We start from the raw sequence: 20,229 nt of genomic DNA, 5'->3' as shown, positions 1-20,229 counted from the left end.
GGGGGTTTTCAAAGAGATCAAGGCCGATGACTTTATGCAATGTCACCTCGGAAACAACTATACAAAAATAGACAAATATACCCCTTCCCTTTTTACTAAACCATGATAGCGGTTTTTAGCGTAGGGAGCTGTGCTGAATGTCCTGCACTGCTCTCAATGCTCATAGGCTCCCTGCACTAAAAACCTCTATTGCGGTTTAGTAAAAGGGAACCATAGTGCAAAATATAGACAGCAGATATAAATTCTCAAAATGGCCACATTTTGATCACTAAATTGAAAATAAAATAATTTTTCCTACCTTTATTCTCTGGTCATTATTCAAATCATTTTGATCCTAGGCTCTGGTTGTCTCCTGATAACTCGCTTGCCCATTTATCATTTTCTTCTTTCTCTGTACTAACCATCCATCTTCCATCTCTGTCCTCCCCTTCCATTTCCCATCCCTCTCCCAGATGTCTGGCATCTTTCCTTTTTTTCGTCTCCATCCCCAGATCCACCTTTTCTCAACTACCTTTCATCCTTCATCTCTCCCTCCTTCCCCACCACCCGAGGGGCCACCATCTCTCCCTTTCTCTTCCCAATTACCCTCCTATCCAGTCTCTCTATCCCCTCCTCCATACCATCCCTTGTGTCCAACTTCTTCCCTTTCTGTTCTTTCCCTCCCTAAATCCCATTATCCATCATCTCTCTCCCTCACCACTGTTTTTAGACCCATTATTTCTTCCCCCCAGAGTCCGGCATGTGCACGTCTCTTTGAAACCCCCTTCCATCTCTCCGTGTACTTCTACACCAGGGCCCCCCCTCCTCCAAAGGCCTTCACCCCACCCCTGAAGGCCTGCCTGTCCCCCCTGAAGTCCTGCACACCACCCCTGAAGGACTGCATGTCCTCCCCCCCCCCGAAGGCCAGTCCCCCCCCCCCCGGAAGGCCTGCATGTTCCTCCCTGACCTCCCACACATCCATTTACCTAATTCTAGCAGGGAGCAGCCTGCAGAGAGGATCGCCAGTACTATTGTGATCCTTGTAGGTTACCATAGGCCTCAGGAGCTGTCTTTCCTCTGCCGGGGTCCCGCCCCTCCTCTGACATCAGAGGCAGGATCGCGGCAGAGGGAAGACAGCTCCCGAGGCCTATGGCAACCTGCAAGGTTCGCTAAAGTACCTGCGATCCTCTCTGCAGGCTGCTCCCTGCTGGAATTAGGTAAAGGGATGCACGGGAGGTCAGGGGGAAAGCCGGATCTGACCCTCGCCCTCTAAAGCAGGAGCGGCAGCAGCTGGCCAGCAAGAGGCAGTGCTGACAATCCTGCTTTAGGGGCAAGGGGGAGGGTCAGTTACCAAATCGGGAGGCCAATTTTTTTTTTTAATCAAATCGATTCACCTGGGCAGCACTATTCCCAACCTCGGTTCTTACCACAATGGGTGGTTTGAACAGGCAACAAACGGCCCAGAGCTGGAAGCGCTTCACCTGGTTGCCCAAACACTTGCGCACCACTTCTGTCTCGCGTAGTACCGTGCTAAGCTCCATCCCCCGCATACCATCTAACCCCGCCCTACCAGCACTCTGATTGGCCGGCGTTCTCCAAGAGGTGGATTAATTATACGCCGGTCAGGAGGGGAAAAAAAGAGAAGGGAAACCACATGGCTCCGCTATCGACTCAGTTGCCTGCGCGATCGACTGATCGATCGTGATCGACGTATTGGTCACCCCTGGTCTAGGGTTGCCAGATTTTCCCGAAGGAAGATCTGGCGCCATGGTCACGCTCCCGGCTCCACCCTGATCAGCCTGTGGTGCACCCCGTTCCTCCCCCCAGCCCCACCCCCATATGGCATCCCGCACATGTGCAGATGTGATGCAATGATGTCGCATGCATGTGTGATGTCACCGCGTTGCGTCCGTGCATGCGCAGGTGCCCCTTCCCGATGCGATTTTGAGGCGAAGCTTTTCAAAACCCGGACAAAGTGCCGGGTTTTGAAAAGCCATTCAGACCCCCGGATATGTCCTCAAAAAGAACGACATGTCCGAGGAAATCCAGACGTCTGGCAACCCTAGTCTGTCTATTGCTTCCAGTATGTTACTTGACTACAATATTTAAGACTATTCACACAAATTATAATGTTTTGTATCAAAATCACCATTTCTTAAAATATTTTTAAATCACATTAAAGTGGATGTATTTTGGCTCTTATTAGAGTAAAAATATTTAGGTACAGCAAAACCATTTATCATAAAATAAGCATTTTGTCATAATTTCTGTCTAGAACAGTTTGTTCACCCTCTCTAAAGTAGGGAGAACGAGAGAGCACTCTCTAAAGTTGAAAGGGGATAGATTCCGTACAAACTTAAGGAAGTTCTTCTTCACCCAGAGAGTGGTGGAGAGCTGGAACACTCTTCCAGAGTCTGTCATAGGGGAAAACACCCTCCAGGGACTCAAGACAAAGTAGATAAAGACAGGTTGTTCACCCTCTCTAAGGTAGGGAGAACGAGAGGGCACTCTCTAAAGTTGAAAAGGGATAGATTCCGTACAAACGCAAGGAAGTTCTTCTTCACCCAGAGAGTGGTGGAGAGCTGGAACACTCTTCCAGAGTCTGTCATAGGGGAAAACACCCTCCAGGGACTCAAGACAAAGTAGATAAAGACAGGTTGTTCACCCTCTCTAAGGTAGGGAGAATGAGAGGGCACTCTCTAAAGTTGAAAGGGGATAGATTATGTATAAACGTAAGGAAGTTCTTCTTCATCCAGAGAATGGTGGAAAACTGGAACGCTTTTCCGGAGACTGTTTTAGGGGAAAACACCCTCCAGGGATTCAAGACAAAGTTAGACAAGTTCCTGCTGAACAAGGACGTACGCTGATAGGGCTAGTCTTAGTTATGGCGGCTGGTCTTTGACCATAGGGCTGCCGCGTGATGGACCACTGGTCTGACCCAGCAGCGGCAATTCTTATGTTCTTATGTTAGTATTGGTGAATATGAATTGTGGGCATCCTGAAAACCCGGTTGGCTGGGTGTGGCCCCAGGATTGTGTTGAGAACCCTGATCTAGTGAAATAACTAAGTGAAATTTGCTAAACATTTTCCTGGCTCACCTTAGAGTTCTAGTGAAACAGCATGTGCTGTGTATATCAAGTTTGCTTCATGTACTAGGAAAGTCTTTCTGATTCAAACTGAGTTCCACACTTTTTATTCCACAGAGATGTTTGGAAGACGCACAAACTCAGGAGACTCTACTTTGTCTGGGTTTGCAGGGACATCCACTCTTTTCACTGGTTTGCAGACCTTCTCTGTGCATTATATGACAAGGTACAGTAAGTTACGTAATGACCCCAAGGATTTTACAAGTTGGACCTGGGGGGGCAGGGCTTAGAGGAATGGGGAGATCTGAGGTAGGGAGGGATTTGATTGGGATAGTCTTTGGGGTGGGGCAGTAGCATAGTAAGAGAGGAGAGGAGGGGAGGAGCGATGCTGTCTTGGTGGGGACGCTGGCACCTCTCCGCCCCCCCCCCCCCCACTCCACACTTACTTCCTTGCTTCCCCACCGCCCATACCTCTTTAAAATTTTTGCTGGCTGCTTGCGCTGACCTGGCTTCTGAAATCACTGCCGGGTCATGGGGCCAGGAAGTGACTTCAGAGGGAAAGCCAGTGCTAGTAACAGGCCGGAGAAGCTGCTCGTGCTGGCAAAGATTTAAAAAGGTACAGGGGTGGGAAGAGAGGGTACGAGTATGGCATGGGGGTACAGAAGAAGCAGGGGGTGGGGATCGGTGTTGGAGGGGCAGAGAGGAGGGCGCGGGGCCTCCTATCCTCGCTATGCCACCGGGTGGGGGGTTTGGAAGAGGGAGTTGTGATTGGAGGTTGTATTGGGGGACCTTACTTTCAGTTTGGCTGGCCCCTTTAAGACGCGACTGGGAGCATGAGGCCACAACTTGGTGGCCTTGTACTCCTGGCTGCGAAAACTATTGCCAGTGTTAATGCCATAACGTATATTAAGGCCAAAACGCATTAAATCATGTGTTTGTATAATTCTTTCTAGCTTTGGAAGGAAAATCGACCAGATTACCTCAACATCCAGTTGTACGTTAGCCAAAACAGTGGAATGCAGGTATAATGCCGAGTTCTCTTGATCTTGGAGTCAGAAGCAGGTTAGATGGGGATCAAGCAATTTAGGTGTTAAAGAAATTTGAAGTTGCCGATGGCAATAGAATGAACAGCCTGCACGGTGTGATCTGCTCATGTTTACATCTTGTACCGATGACATTTTCCTAATTTTGATGTATAGTCAAGATACTTATATATCCATCCCGTATTCTGAACGTAAATGCTTTCTAAACAAATGAATTACAGGTGAATAAAAAATATTCCATTCTTAGCTCCACTATAATGGAAGGGGGGCACCAGCACCCCTCCTCCTCTCCGCTACTCTGCCTCTTCCCACTCCCCCCCCCCCTAGCCACGCGCGTATGTCCTTCCCTTTCCTCTACATCTAGTTGTTCGCCACTGCGAGCGATGACTTCAGCGCGCTCCTCTCGACCGCGCCATCTCTTCCGCAGACGTCGCTTCCGGGTGCTGCACATAGGAAGTGTCGTCAGAGGGGAGAGCCTGCGGGGGTCGCGAGGAGCACGTTGAAGTTTTTGGTTGCTTGCGGCGGTAAACAAGTAGAGCGCTGCGCACGCCTTTCAGCGCTGTAGAAATGATAAATAACAGTAGTTGTAGGTATAAGGGAAGGGGGGCGCCTACGCGGTGGGGAGGATCGGGAAAGGGGTGCTGCCATCCTAGGCACCTCTCACCCTCACTATGCCACTGGTGGCATTATTTTATTCAGGTTCAGAGGGCCAAGTGGGTCAGTTGGTGTAAGCTGAGAGTAGGAGGACACTGACTAGTGAGGGGAGGTGCTTGAGGGCCGTAACGGAGGACTTCTGGGTCCTATGCTATCAAATTAACATTTCCTGCTTTTATGTATAACAATCTTTATTGAAAGAATCAGATAATCAGTACAATGGGATAATACAAAAATACATTCAATATAATAATCATAATAATATGTCATACAAATTTAAATCATTCTTTCAAATTTAATTTCCATATTAACTAATTCAATCTTATATACACCTCCCATATTTCCAACCCCTACCCCTATCTTCCCCCTAAATGAAATCCCTCCCCCTAAATGAATTCCTGCTTTTATTTTGTAAATCTAATCCAGGTCAAATTTTTCCCACTATAGGTAGTGTACAATAGATTTTTTGTGTGTGTGTGTGAACATCATATGTTAACTTTTTTTTTTTTTTTTTAAAGGATCATTTTATGCACATGATCGAGGCAGACAGCGTGCCAGACTTTAAGAATAAATGGGATACACATGTGGGATCCCTACGAGGGTCAAGATAAGGAAATTGGGTCATTAGGGCATAGACAGGGGGTGGGTAAGCAGAGTGGGCAGACTTGATGGGCTGTAGCCCTTTTCTGCCGTCATGTTCTATGTTTCTATGTATGTATTATGTTAACATATGATGTTTTAATAACTTGATTGTCCTCGCTGTAGCTTGATTTTGTGTCCACTCTTTTATGGTTTCGTATCCCGCACGTGGGGTTGTGATTTTTTTTTTTCCCTTTGTATTCATGCGATACATTGTTCAGAATAAATATATATCCATTGCAGTTTGTATGTGAGGATTAGTGAGCTTCGCTAAGAACCATGGTTAGGGGTTTGAAACGATGAGTTTCATAGATCTAAGGTCAGGAAACTGCCTGGTTGAAGGCACAGTAAAATTATAAGTGGAAGCAAAAACATCTGTAAAATGGTAAGTGGAAACGACGGCCAAGAAATCATGTGCGAAGAGGATGAATCAGCAGAGCCGTCAGCAGGGCAGATGGACAGTGCTTCTGTTCACTTATATGCTGCTTTTTTTCATCAGCAAGTAGCTTAGCTGATAGGGAGGTAAGTTGTACTACCAGACCAGGGGAGCAGTGGCGTACTGTGGGTACAAGGCACCTTGGGCGGTGGTGCCCCCACCCCCTGTGCCCTCTCTCCACCCCCCCACACCACACTCATTTTATTTCTTCAATTTTCTATACCGTTCTCCCAGGGGAGCTAAGAGCGGTTTTACATGAATTTATTCAGGTACTCAAGCATGTTTCCCTATCTGTCCCGGTGGGCTCAGAATCTATCTAATGTACCTGGGGCAATGGGGGGATTAAGTGACTTGCCCAGGGTCACAAGGAGCAGCGTGGATTTGAACCCACAACCCCAGGGTGCTGAGGCTGTAGCTTTAACCACTGCGCCACACCCTCCCTTCCCCATAACCGCCATGACACGCCCTCCCTTCCCCCATAACCTCTAAATCATTGCCAGTACAAGCAACTTCTACGGCCTGCTGCTTCATGCCAGCATTGACTTCCCCCATGATGTCACATCCTGGCCCCCTGAGCAGGAAGTGATTTCAGAGGGGAGTCAGGTCGGCTTGAGCAGCTGGCCGGAGAAGGGAGGGCGTGAGTATGGCACGGGGGGGGGGGGGCAGAAAGGTGCTGGTGCCCCCACCAAGACGGCGCCAGGGACGGTTTTCCCCCTTGTCCTGCAGGGGAGTAAGGGGAAAGGGTATTGCATGACTGAGGGGCCCAGAGGCACCTAAATAGTTAATGCTGTCCTGGATAAGATGTGAGAAAGGAGAAGGTGAACAGAGATTTTGGTACACCATCAGTAGAGCGCAAGACAATTGCGCCCCGAGAATTCTGCTTCATCAAATGTGTGCACCGACAAGTGCACACATGAAGGGAGCGGGATATTTGGGGCACAATTGTAAGTTTAGTTGGGGAGGGGGGGTTGTGACTATCTTCAAATTGAGAGTGCATCGACATCTCCCTGAAGGAGAGTGGGATTGTAGTGGGGGGTTCCCCCTCCACACACCCCCTCAGAGCGCAAGAGCGGAAATGGGAAGGCTTCTGGAGGACACCGCAAGTTATAAGTGTAGTGGGGGGTTCCCACACACACACCTCCCCCTCAATGAGAGCATGAGTATGTTGGGGGGTTCCCCCTCCCAATCCCCCCCAAAGCACAAATGGGAAAGGCCCAGAGGGCGACACACATTTGTCCTGCGCGGAAATGTTGGGGCAGAATTGTGGCACACCAATGTCCTGCGTGCATTTGACGGGTCACCGAGATTTCAGAAAGGGGGAAAAAGAGAATAAAAGAACATAAGAAACGCCTTCACCGGATCAGACCTAGGTCCATCTAGTCCGGCGATCCGCACACGCGGAGGCCCAGTTAGGTGCTCCCTGTTGGAGACCCGGATTTCCCGTATCCCCCGATATGATTTGCAAGAAGGTGTGCATCCAACTTGCGCTTGACACCCTGAACACTAGTCTCCGCCACAAGCTCCTCTGGGAGAGCATTCCAAGCGCTCACCACTCGCTGTGTGAAATAGAACTTCCTGACATTTGTCTTGAACCTGCTGCCACACAGTTTCAGGCTATGACCTCTTGTCCGTGTCACGTCTGAAAATGTCAGTAATGCTTCTTCCTGGTCTATTATGTCAAATCCTTTTAATATTTTAAAAGTTTCTATCAAATCCCCTCTCAATCTTCTCTTTTCGAGGGTGAACAGTCCCAGTTTTCTGAGGCGTTCCTGGTAGCTCAAATTCTCCATACCTTTGACTAGTTTCGTGGCTCGCCTCTGCACCCTCTCCAGCAGAGTTACCGTGTTTCCCCGATGGTAAGACACTGTCTTATTTTTTTTGGAAGGCCAAAATATGCTCTAGGGCTTATTTTCGGGGGGATGCCTTATTTACCCTTTCATGTCCCCTCTGTATCTCTATCCTTATTCAGTAGGTCCTGCTTACCCTTTCTCTTCTTTGTGTCACTATCTCCATTTTCAGCTTTCCCCCCCTTTTCCTTTGTTACTGCACCCTGTAGCTAGAATCTTTCCACCCTCCCTCCACTCCGGCCCAGCCCAGTATGAAATATTTCCTTTTGTTTCCCTCCCCTCTCTCTTTCTCTCTCTCTTCTGCTCCCTCACCCACGAGTCCTGCATCTGGCCCTCTCCCTTCTACCTGCACCTGGCAACACCCCCATGCTCCGCGGCTCTCTTCAGCAACTTGTCAGCAGCGGTGATCAAGACAAGCTACCGACATCGAGGCCTTCCCTCTACGAGTCCCGCCTTTGTGGAAAAAGGAAGTTGAAACAAGTGGGACTCGCAGAGGGTAGGCCCCGACGTCAGAAGCTTGTGTCGATCGCTGCTGCTGAGTTGCCGAAGAGAGCCGCGGAGCAGGGGATGTGGCCGGAAGCAGGTAGAAGGGAGAGGGAGATAGGAAGGCTGTAGATCTCCGGAGCATGACACCGACCCCGGCCAGGATGATTTCTTTTTCAGGCGTGCATCTTACAAGTCCGGCGTCGCGGCGGGAAATAGCCATGCTGAGCAGTGAGCTCAGCACTACACAGATGAAAGCCTTGCTTGCTGATTGGTCCGGCGGCACGGCCGCCGGACCAATCAGCAAGCAAGGCTTTCATCTGTGTACGTGCTGAGCTCACTGCTCAGCATGGCTATTTCCCGCCGCAACGCCGGACTTGTAAGTTGCATGCCTGCGTGACACACTACCGGAGCCACGGCAAAGGTGGAAAAGAGCCGCATGCGGCTCTGGAGCCGCGGGTTGCTGACCCCCGCGGTAGACGGAGGGACCACACGGAGTCACCCACCGTACCACCCGATTCGGGTAAGCGCAGGTATCGGTGGGTGGCTTATTTGCGGGGGGGGGGTGCCTTATTTTACAATTTTTTCTAAAAAGGGGGGGCTGTCTTATTTGATGGCCCTGCCTTATCATTGGGGAAACATGGTATATCCTTCTTGAGGTATGGAGACCACTGCTGGACACAGTATTCTAAGTGCGGTCTGATGCATATGTGTGTCTTCTTACCACTCACATCTTTCAAATATCTTCAGTATCTGCACTCATTCTTCTAAAAACCTCATTACTCAGGATTAGACAATTGGTTTGCAATTTCTCCCCATTACATTCAACTAAACACAACAGCTGTGTTTATGGCAGAAATGCCGCAGCGTGCATGCCAAAGCAAAATGTGCGAGTGATTAAAAAATATCTTTCTTTTATTGTATAATGTGGTATAATGATAAGAAGGAAAGTAAATGAAATTAAACACACAGGAAACAGCACACATTGATAGAATGTTAATATTTTGGGAAGGATAATGCTGGCAGGAAAACCGCAGTTGGAGCCCGTGTGTGATATTTAATCAGAGTCTTCTCATCCAATTTGATTTTCAGACTCTTTGCTTTTCAGGAACAGAGCCATATATGTCTTTAATGTTCCAGGCATGAGCAGTAACCCCCAGTTGTCAGGTTAAGATTGATCCGTTCTTTATCAAACATCCTAGTTTCGTCCTCAATCAACATTCTAATTCATTCTTTGGTTATCTCGTGTCTGGATTATTGCAATTCACTGAGGAGATTACAAATCATTCAAAACACTGCTACTGCTGCGGGGGGAGGAGGGGGGGAGTTGACCAGAACTCTTAGCAATTTCACAGGCTTTCAAAATGGCCACAGGATGTAGCAGCTCATCCTTTATAATAAAACCCTAAAGGTTTCGTGTTCCCTGCCGCCGTGGTGTGTGATCCGTGGCCGTGTTCCATTTTAGAACCCTGCGGCAGGGAACACTGGCCACTCCCCTCCTCCCGCCCTCACTCACCAACCGCTGCTGCTGGAGGAAGCTGCAGGAAAGCTCTCTCCCAGCGGCGCCAGAGCCGCATCATCGCCGCCCAGTACCGCTGCCGACGCCGCTCTTCAAAGGAGCCTGGTGAGAATAGCGGCCGCCTGTAACAAACTTTGCAGGCCGCTCAGCACCTCAGTAGCACGTTTCCTCTGACGTACGCGATCGCGTCAGAAGGAACTTGCTACTGAGGTGCATAGCGGCCTGCGAGGTTCACTACAGCTGGCCGCTATCCTCACCAGGCTGCAAACAAACATGCTGGACAGGAGGAGCAGGTAAGGGGTACTGATGGATCGGGGAGCAGGGAAGAGGGACAGGAGGAGCACGGAAGAGGTGCTGATGGACGGGGGAATAGGAAAGAGGGACAGGGGGAGCACGAAAGAGGTGCTGATGGGCCGGGGAGCAGGGAAGAGGGACAGGGGGAGCACGAAGAGGGGCTGATGGACGGGGGGAACAGGAAAAAGGCTGCAAACGAACATGCTGGACAGGAGTAGCTGGTAAGGGGCACTGATGGACCGGGGAGCAGGGAAGAGGGACAGGGGGAGCACGGAAGAGGTGCTGATGGACGGGGGGGAAGGGAAGAGGGACAGGGGGAGCACGGAAGAGGTGCTGATGGACTGGGGAGCAGGGAAGAGGGACAGGGGAGCACAGAAGAGGTGCTGATGGACACAGGGGACATAAAAGGAAGGGAGAAGGGCTACTGCTGGACAGGGGGAGCTGGCATGGGGTGGTGGTGGACAGCGGAGGAAAAAGAGACAGAAAGAAAGAAAGACAGACAGAAAGCAGCCAAGGAGAGAGAGAGAAAGACACATCTATTCTAGCACCCATTAATGTAACGGGCTTAAAGACTAGTTATAGTATAAGGAATAAACTTTCCCGATTTCTAAATAGGGGGAGAGTGTGGCGCAGTGGTTAAAGCTACAGCCTCATCACCCTGAGGTTGTGGGTTTAAACCCACTCTGCTCCTTGTGACCCTGGGCAAGTCACTTAATCTCCCCATTGCCCCAGGTATATTAGAGTGTGAGCCCACTGGGAGAGCCAGGGAAAAATTCTTGAATACCTGAATAAATCTATGTAAACAGTTCTGAGCTCCCCTGGGAAAATGGTATAGAAAATTGAATGAATAAATAGTGTGAAAAGTTTCAGCCTCTGATAACCAGAGCTGGTATTGTGATGTCATAATGCCTCATTCCACCAATGCCTAAGAGCCAACCTCATCAGTGATGTCACAATGGCTTCATTATACTTTACTTGGCTCTGCTACATTTTGATTTCTAGATTGGAGCAGTGGTTAAAGCTGGTGCCTCAGCACCCTGAGGTTGTGGGTTCAAACCCAGGCTGCTCCTTGTGACCCTGGGGAAGTCTCTTAATCCCCTCATTGCCCCAGGTATATTGGATGATAGAGTGTGAGCCCACTGGGACAGACAGTGGAAAATGCTTGACTGCCTGAATAAATTCATGTAAACCATTCTGAGCTCCCTGGGGATAACAGTATAGAAAATTTAATAAATGCATCTTTCTTTATTTTTTTCTTTTATTATGCCAAAAGGCATCCATTGGTTTTAAGATTCAGTAATGGATGCTCATCCTAGGTGGCCTCTAATGGAACATGTGTTGACTACTCCTTACCCTTTATCATTACTCCACACTACATATAAATCTCTAATTACGGAAAAGCCTAGAGCGTTCACTACCACCTGTCAAATAATAAATCTTCTCTCTGGCTCTGTTTTTCATGACAATCAATTTCAGATGATGCCTGTTTGGTTGTATTTGCAGTTGAAAAGTAAATCAAAACCTCTTGATTAACTGGAAAGGCTGGCAAACAAAAGCTATTTGGACTGTTACACAGTTGATGACTGATTTCAAACTCAAAGAATTTATGGAGTTTCAAAGGGAGTTTGTCCTGCTAGACCAGGGGTGTCCAATGTCGGTCCTCGAGGGCCGCAGTCCAGTCGGATTTTCAGGATTTCCCCAATGAATATACATGAGGTCTATTTGCATGCACTGCTTTCATTGTATGCTAATAGATCTCATGCATATTCATTGGGGAAATCCTGAAAACCCGACTGGATTGCGGCCCTCGAGGACCGACCTTGGACACCCCTGTGCTAGACAAACATTTTATATCCATGACTAAGGGCTCCTTTTGCTAAGGTGCGCTAGCGTTTTTAGCTCACGCATCAGATTGGCGTGCGCTAACTCCGCGCTACACGGCTAGAACTAACGCCAGCTCAATGCTGGCATTAGAGTCTAGCGCGCACGGCATTATAGCACGCACTATTCCGCGAGTTACTGCCCTAACGCAGCTTAGTAAAAGGAGCCCTAAAAGTAAAGAACTCTAATATGCCATGAAATAGATCTGAATTCCTTAACTTCTGACCTAATGATGGAATATATATATTCACTAGTCATTAAGCCCGTTACATTAACAGGTGCTAGAATACTGTTCACCCTCTATGTTGCCCCTTCCATTCACTGACCTCTCTTCTCTTTCCATCCAGTGTCCGCCCCCTCTCTCTCTGTCCCATATGGCCTCTCTCCATCTCCTCTTTCCTTTTCCCTTAGTCTGGCGTACCTTCCTCCTTCCTTCCATGCCCTGCCATCTGTTCTTCCCTCCAAGTCATTCTCTCCCCCTCTGCTCACTTTCCTCCTTCAACTACTTCATCGGGCAACAGCAGCATTCACAATTCATTGCTGTTGCTGGCTTCAGGTATTCCTCTCTGGCAGGTCCTGTGTTCATGAAAACAGGAAGTAGGCAGGACCGGCCAGAGAGGAAGGCCTGAAGCCACAACAGCAGCGAATTGTAAACGCTGCTGCTGCCTGAAGCACCCGAGGCAGACGGTTCTCTCCCCTCCCAGCCCAACCCCCGTTGACTCTGCGACCCTCCCGGCGAGATGACTTTAATAACAAACCTCCCTCCAGCGTTGGCAGCCGCAGCACGCTAAACAGGCTGGTTCGCGGCTTTCTTCTGCCGTTGAGTCTTCTGTGTCGCATCATTGATGACATCATTAGTGACGCGGCAGAGGGACTCAACTGCAGGAGAAAGTCGCGAAGCAGCCTGTTTAACGTGCTGTGACTGCCAAAGCTGGAGGGAGGTTTGTACCGGTATGTGCAGAAGCGATATGTCTCTCCCCCTCCAGTACCTGTGCAGCACTTTGCTGCGGCGCATCCTCCCATCCTGAGTCGGCCACAGCGCTCGAGTCCGTTTCTCCCGCTTTGTCTAGCCGCCGCATACGCACTCTGGCCACGGACCTACAGATCAGGGATTACAGATCACGCAAGTCTGAGTGCGCATGCGCGACTAGCATTTTATTATATAGGATTGTGGGTATCCTGAAAATCTGACTGGCTTGGTGTGTTCCAAAGATTGGCTAGAGAATCCTTGTTGTAGAGCAGGGGTGTCAAAGTCCCTCCTCGAGGGCCGCAATCCAGTCGGGTTTTCAGGATTTCCCCAAAGAATATGCTTGAGATCTATTAGCTTACCATGAAAGGAGTGCATGCAAATAGATCTCATGCATATTCATTGGGGAAATCCTGAAAACCTGACTGGATTGCGGCCCTCGAGGAGGGACTTTGACACCCCTGTTGTAGAGTAAGACTTTTAAAAGGGGTGCGTATACTAATATTTGGGTGTAACATGCTTAATAGTGAGGCCTACATTTGTAGACTGCTAGTCCAGGAACTTTCTAGAAAAGATTAGGGCTACACATTTTTGATTGTGATTAGTCACAAATTAAAATTTGTAATCGCGTAAAGCGTTCCCCTCCTCACATTTCCTTCTGTACTCATACAGAAGTAAATTCTCAGAACTGACATGTTTTTATTACTCAAATGAAAATAAATAATTTTTCTTACCTTTGTTGCTGTGATTTTATTTTTCTAATAATTATTTAATTTAATAAAAATTCATTTCTTATATACCGCTATACCGTGAAGTTCAAAGCGGTTTAATCATGTTGTTCCATCTAATCATGTTCCATCTTTAAAATCACTTCTGCCCTGACAGTTTAAAAAAAATGTTGAATTGGAGCATTGCAATAAAACAGTATATTTATGCGTCTCGATGGCCACGAATTTGGACTTGGAGGATGAGATGTACAGCGTCAGTATCTATGAGACAAACATGGTTTTTCTTGTTACATAGATCTTTTTGGACCCCTGTTAGGTTACAAAAGTTAGACAGTTCTAAATCTAATAGATGCTGGCACTGTCATCTGGACATTGGATCATCTGTTGTTCTATTGTCCTATGACACTCAACTTTTGGAAGTCAATAAGGGGACAGATTAATACCATACTGGAATCATCAAGTCCACTGACATATGAGGTAGTCATATGTGGAACATTATTGCATATTAAGCCCCCCATGGACCGCTATAAAGGCCGGCTTTTCCTAATTATGACTAGGATAGCCATGCAGATGGTAACTCGTAATTGGAAAAATTATGATCGCCTCAATTTTCCTTTTTGGTAGGCAAATTTATGCTCAAGTTATAGGTATGAAAAAATGAATGCTGACATGTTGGGACACAGTAATTTATTTAAACTGGTTTGGGGCCCGTTGACATCTTTTATTACTTCATTATAGTTGTCTTTTGTCTTTAATTTCCAGGGAAGGGTGAGATGGGGGGGGGCCTTTTCTATATTAATTTTAGCCCTTTGAGTATATACATCCAAGGTGGGTGGGAGGAGAGTGGGTTTACATTACTATTTTAAATAGGGAAATAATCTATGTATTTGTGTTTTTATCGATTAGTCTTTGGGTGGGTGGGATAAAATGTATGTCTGCAAGATGAATGTGCTTTTCTTGATTTATTATATATTTATATACCTGTGTATTGCACAGTTAATATTTGGAAAATCAATAAAGAATAAAAAAAAAAAGATGTTGAAGACGCAATTGTTTGTGGAGGCCTTTCTTTGAAATTGCGTTGGTTAATGGTAGGCATTTTTAAGAAGACATTCTGAATTTTGATTACTGGACTTTACTTAGTGTGTATACCGTATTTTCACTCATATACCACGCACCCGTGTAAAGCGCGCACACGGGTATAGCGCGCGGGAAACTGTAATTTATGTAAAGAAATTTTTATATACCGCGCACACCCGTATACTGCGCATGCCGCCCCGACTCTCCTTTCGCCCGCCCCAACTCTCCTCTGGCCACCCCGACTCTCCTTTTGCCCGCCCCGACTCTCCTCTCCCCCTTGAACTCCTGTCCCCACCCTGAAAGCCTGATGCCCGCCCCCCCGACGTCCGATTCACCCCCCCGCAGGACCGCTCGCACCTGCACCCCCACAGCCTCCCCCCCCCATCATGGAGAAGCTCCTACCGTTGTCCTGCTGCTTCCTCTGCCGGCGGTCCCGGCCCTTCTGTGAGCCCTGCGTCTGCGCTGCTTCCTCTTCCGGCGGTCCCGCCCTTTCTCTGATGGGGGGTGGGGTGGGGAGGCTGTGGGGGTGTGAGCGGTCCTTCAGGGTGGGGGTGCGGGTGCGAGTGGTCCTTCGGGGTGGGGGTGCGAGCGGTCCTGCGGTCCTTCGGGGTGGGGGTGCGAGCGGTCCTGCGGGGTGAATTGGACATCGGGGGGGGGACTATGTAAAAAAAAAGTTGTAAAACGCGCTCACGGGTATAACGCACATGGTTATGCACGGTTTGTAAAATCGTGTATAACGCGTGCGTTATATGTGTGAAAATACGGTAGTTAATGTGGATCCATTGAGTTTTTTCCTGACATTGCTTTTAAGTGGGATAAATTACTATGGCCTCCTTTGACGGAACTGCGATAGTAGTTGAATGGCCCGTGCTGCGTCCTGACACTCCTATAAGCGTCAGGAGCAGCGCGGGCCATTCAGCACGGCTATTGCAGTTTCGTAAAAGAGGGGGGTCTGTGATTTTCAATGTAACTGAATGCATTTATGTAAAGTACTGTTTTACAAGCTTATTATGAATGTTTTAAATGTGAACCATTTAGGCGGTTTAGAAATTTTAGAAATATATATTTGCTACTTTGGGGTCCTTTTAATAAGGCGTGCTAACCGATTTAGCGCGCACTAAATGCTAAGCCATCCATTATATTCTATGGTTGCCTTGGCATTTAGTGTGTGCTAAATCAATTAGCGTGCCTTAATAAAGGAACCCCTTTACGAGTACAGAAGGAAATTTGAGGGGGGGGGGTGCTTTATGCAATTAAAAATTTAAATTGTGATTAATCGTTGTGCAGCCCTAGTAAAAATCGGCTTATTTTCAGCATTTCCTTGCACAGAAGATTTACAGAATACAGAGATACATTCTTTAGTGGTGTTTCATGAATAGATCTATCCTGGAAAAAAATGAGGTGTATTTGTGTGTGTTGTCCTTTGCAATTTCTTTTTTTTCTTTTTTTTTAAAATTTTCCAGGGCTTAATGTAACATTTAAATGTATGCTTTCAGAGTAAATATCTCCCTCGTAAGATCCTTATACTACCGTTTAATATATCTGTAATGTAACCTCATTCTGTCTGCCTTTTATTAGGAAAATAAAAGTCCTCTATTAAGATGGAATGGAGTCGTAGTCTAGTGGTTAGAGCACTGGGTTTGATGTCCTGGGTACCTACGTAGAGAATGACATGGGGCCAAATTTGTCTTTGCCCCATTCCTGTAAACTTTACTTTAACTGCATAAGCTAGTGTTTGAGGCTTGTGCAAATGAGACGGAGCTTAGGCATTGGTGGAATGAGGCATTATGACATCACAATCTGAGCTCTAGAATGTTGCTACTTATGATTTTAAAGTGTTTGAGGCTTGTGTACATGAGGACAGAGCTTAGGCATTGGTGGAATGAGGCATTGTGACATCACAATCTGAGCTCTAGAATGTTGCTACTTATGACTTTAAAGTATTTGAGGCTTGTGCAGATGAGGACAGGGCTTGCAGGAATGGGGCAGGAACAGGAAAAGAACTCGCTGGGACAGGATGGGAAAATGAATTCCCGCGAGGACGGGGAAAATGTGTCCCTGTGTTGTCCAGTTCAAATCCCACTGATGCTCCTTGTGGTCTGAAAATTAGATTCTAAGGATAGAGAAATACTTTTTGCTCTGTACCTGGTCGTCATATCTCAAAAAATATATAGTGGAATTAGAAAAGGTATAGAGAAGGGCGACAAAAATGATAAAAGGGATGGGATGATTTCCCTATGAGGAAAGGCTGAAGTGGCTAGGACTCTTCAGCTTGGAGAACAGATGGCTCAAGAGTAATATGCTAGAGGTCTATAAAACACTGAGTGGAGTGTAAAGGGTAGATATGAATCGCTAGTTCACTCTTTCCAAAAATACTAGGACTAATGGGCATGCAATGAAGCTACTAAGTAATAGATTTAAAACAAACTGGAGACAATATTTCTTCACACAATGTGTAATTAAACGCTGGAATTTGTTGTCAGAGAATGTGGTGAAATCAATTAGCTTAGCAGGGTTTAAAAAAGGTTTAGATAATTTCCTGAAAGAGAAGTCCATAGGCCATTATTCCTAGGATAAGCAGCCTAAAATCTGTTTTACTACTTGGGATCTAGCTAGGGAATTGGGTTGGCTACTGTTGGAAACAGGATACTGGGCTTGATTTGATGGACCTTTGGTCTGTCCCAATATGGCAATTCTTATGTGCTTAACTCACCTTTCAGCTACTATTGAAAAAGGTCTGAGTAAAATGTACATAAATGAGAGCTAGGTTGCAGCTTCCAAATATGAGAGAATGTCTCTTGTGGCTTAGAGATCCTTTTTTGTTACTTTCAGGACATAATTGGTGAAAAATACCAGATGCTGAATTCCAGGCTTTTTATTGGACGACCTCGGTGGAAAATTATATTTGATGAAATAGCCAAATGTAACAGAAGGTAAGTAATCAGTCTGAACAAACTGATACTCTGCCCATGTAAAATATAGATTCCACTTTGCCCGACAGTCATTAGTTGTTTTTTTTTTTGGGGGGGGGTTCCCTCCTGAGGGCATAATGCACAAAAAAAAACATTACAAATGATGAATTCAAATACTTGAAAGGAATTCGTGAACAAACAAAGCTTTTCCAAATGGGGAGAAGGTCTAGAACTATAAGACAAGATATGAAGTTACAGGGAGGGGTCATCACCCGGGAATATTTTACAACTCTGTAAAATGGTGTCAGGTCAAAAGCGCGCCGGGACAAAGGCGCGCCCAGACAATTGAGCGCAGCGCGCGCCGCTCTAAATTACTGTTTTTAGTGCTCTGACGGGGGGGGGGCATGGGGGGGGAACCCCCCACTTTACTTAATAGACATTGCGCCGCATTGTGGGGGTGTGGGGGGTTGTAACCCCCCACATTTTACTGAAAACTTCACTTTTTCCCTGTTTTTAGGGAAAAAGTTCAGTTTACAGTAAAATGTGGAGGGTTAAAACCCCCCATAACGCCGGCGTGATGTCTATTAAGTAAACTGGGGGGGTTCCCCAACAAAACCCCCCGTCGGAGAACCAAAAAACTGTAATTTAGAGCGGCGCGGCGGCGCGCGCTGCGCTCAATTGTCGGCGCACGCTTTTGTCTTCCGCGCCGTTGTCTATGAACCCTGTAAAATTATGTAGGCATTATGGCCACGCTTCTATAAACAGCGTCTAAAGATTAGGCACCAAGGCATAGCAGCTGTCAATCTTCAGTTAGGCAACATTTTTGTAGAATTGCACCTAGCAACGCCTAACTTGAACCTAGGTTAAGGTAGGTGTGAAAACTTAGGTGGCCCCTATTTATACCAGGGTTTTTCTTGGCCTAAATCTAATTTAGGTGCCTATATGGAAAACACGCCCAAGTTCCGTTCTTAACTACACCCAATTTTGGTAGCGCCTACCAATTTAAGCACCTAACTAGCAATTAATTTTAATTTACGCCAATTGTTCAGCCAATTAATCTTGTTAGCACTAATTAAGCTAATTTTTAAAAAAAATGTTAGACACCAATCTGGGCCTGTTTGTTTATGTAACAGAGCATATTGTTTTTTTGGTAATAAGCAATGATTACAGGGCCCTTGAACTAAAGAGTGATAAGTTTTTGCACTTATCTTTAACAGCAAATCCTAAAGTACTCAATTGTTAGGACCCTATTTAGATTGGGGAGGTGTGACTATTCATCACAATGCTATATAATGTTGTACTGGCTCAAATTGGAGTACAGGATATGCTCAAAATTGTTGCTAATGGTTTATCTTTGTGTTCCCAATTTGGCACCTAAGTGCCTTGTGAATAGCATTCTGCCATATCTTCCGCATCGAAAGCTGCGTTCTGTAGGTTGGGCAGATCTACATATTCAAAACAGTTAGGCAATTTAGGCTGAAGGTGGCCAGGACCAGTATGTTTTCCTATATAGGCCCCCCGAGAATGGAGAGAGATTCCGTTGTATGTACGCCAGCAGGAAAACTTGAATAATTTCAAAAGATTATTAAAAAGATGTCTTTTTTTGTAAGCTGAAATATGGGAATTGAATTTTAGGTTGTGTTTGAGCACTGGTCTTTTTTTTTTTTTTTTTGCTTTTTCATTGTTTGTGATTATTCTGTTGTGTATGTATTGTTGATTTTTTGATTATGTATATATTTTGCTGTGAATTACAGAAAAGGAGTGGGGAAGGGCATGATAGACCAGCTGTTAGAACAACTGCTTTATTGGAAGTACAGCACATATGGTATATTAGTCTTTTAGCCCGTTACATTAGCGGGTGCTAGAATATATGTCTGTCTGTCTGTCTCTCTTTCTTTCTGTCTCTCTCTTTCTTTCCCGCTTTCTCTCTCTCTCTCCTTGGCCCCCTTTCTCTGTCTGTCTGTCCCTCTCTCTGCCACTGTGTCTTTCTTCCTTTCTGTCTGTCTCCCTCCCTCCTGCTGTCTGTCTGTCATTCTTTCCCTCCATTTCCCTGTTCAGCAGCATTGCCACTCAACTTCCCTGTGGAGCAGCAACGGCATTTCACTCCCCCCCCCCCCACTTCCCTGTGCAGCAGCGGTATTTGCCTTCCCCTCCAGGTCCCTGTGCAGCAGCATTTCCCCCACCCCACCATTCCCTTCTCTTACCGCGATCTGGCCTGCTGTGATCTGACTGCTCCGTTTGGCTCCTCCCCCTTCTCTTCCCGCGGTCTAGCTTGCTCCATGGCCCCCTCTTCCCTAATAGCTTTCCCCGCAGGCAGCAGGCCCAGCTTCTTCCTTGCGGCTCGCAGCTGGAGTCCTCTTCTTCCCTTCCCTTCCTGCGGTCTTGTCTGCTCGTGCCGAAATTTTTTTTTAAAGTTTAAAGTACCACGGCGGTTCGCAGCTGGAGTCCTCTTCTTTATCGGCAACCCCCTTCCCTTACCGCGTTCCGAAGTTTTTTTTTAAGTTTACAGGTACTGCGGTGGCTCTTCTCACGATCTCCACCAGCGTGGAACCCTTCTCCGACGCTGGTGTGGCTCGTGAGAGGAGGCGACGCCGCGGCTTTTAAACCCCGCAATTGACACAGCACAGGTGCAGGAGACAGTCCTGGAGACTCGTGCATGCGCACTCTGCCGACTATGGACC

General features: G+C 47.0%; 1 protein-coding gene across 5 annotated transcripts in view; it reads left to right on the top strand.

Annotated features, from left to right (window-relative positions):
* NOX4 (NADPH oxidase 4) overlaps positions 1 to 20,229 on the top strand; it is a 168,046-nt gene that overhangs the window by 129,475 nt on the left and 18,342 nt on the right. For all 5 annotated transcript variants that reach the window (XM_033950586.1, XM_033950584.1, XM_033950585.1 and 2 more), the window contains 3 exons: positions 3,183 to 3,291; positions 4,019 to 4,087; positions 17,469 to 17,569. In XM_033950586.1, the coding sequence (XP_033806477.1) occupies positions 3,183 to 3,291; positions 4,019 to 4,087; positions 17,469 to 17,569 (279 nt within the window). The remainder of the gene's footprint in view (positions 1 to 3,182; positions 3,292 to 4,018; positions 4,088 to 17,468; positions 17,570 to 20,229) is intronic.

The sequence above is a fragment of the Geotrypetes seraphini genome, chromosome 6 (genome assembly GCF_902459505.1).
Source record: "Geotrypetes seraphini chromosome 6, aGeoSer1.1, whole genome shotgun sequence".
In the NCBI taxonomy this organism is placed as follows: domain Eukaryota; kingdom Metazoa; phylum Chordata; class Amphibia; order Gymnophiona; family Dermophiidae; genus Geotrypetes; species Geotrypetes seraphini.
Note: the sequence above shows the minus strand (reverse complement) of the source record. Positions and strands in the feature narration are given on the sequence as shown.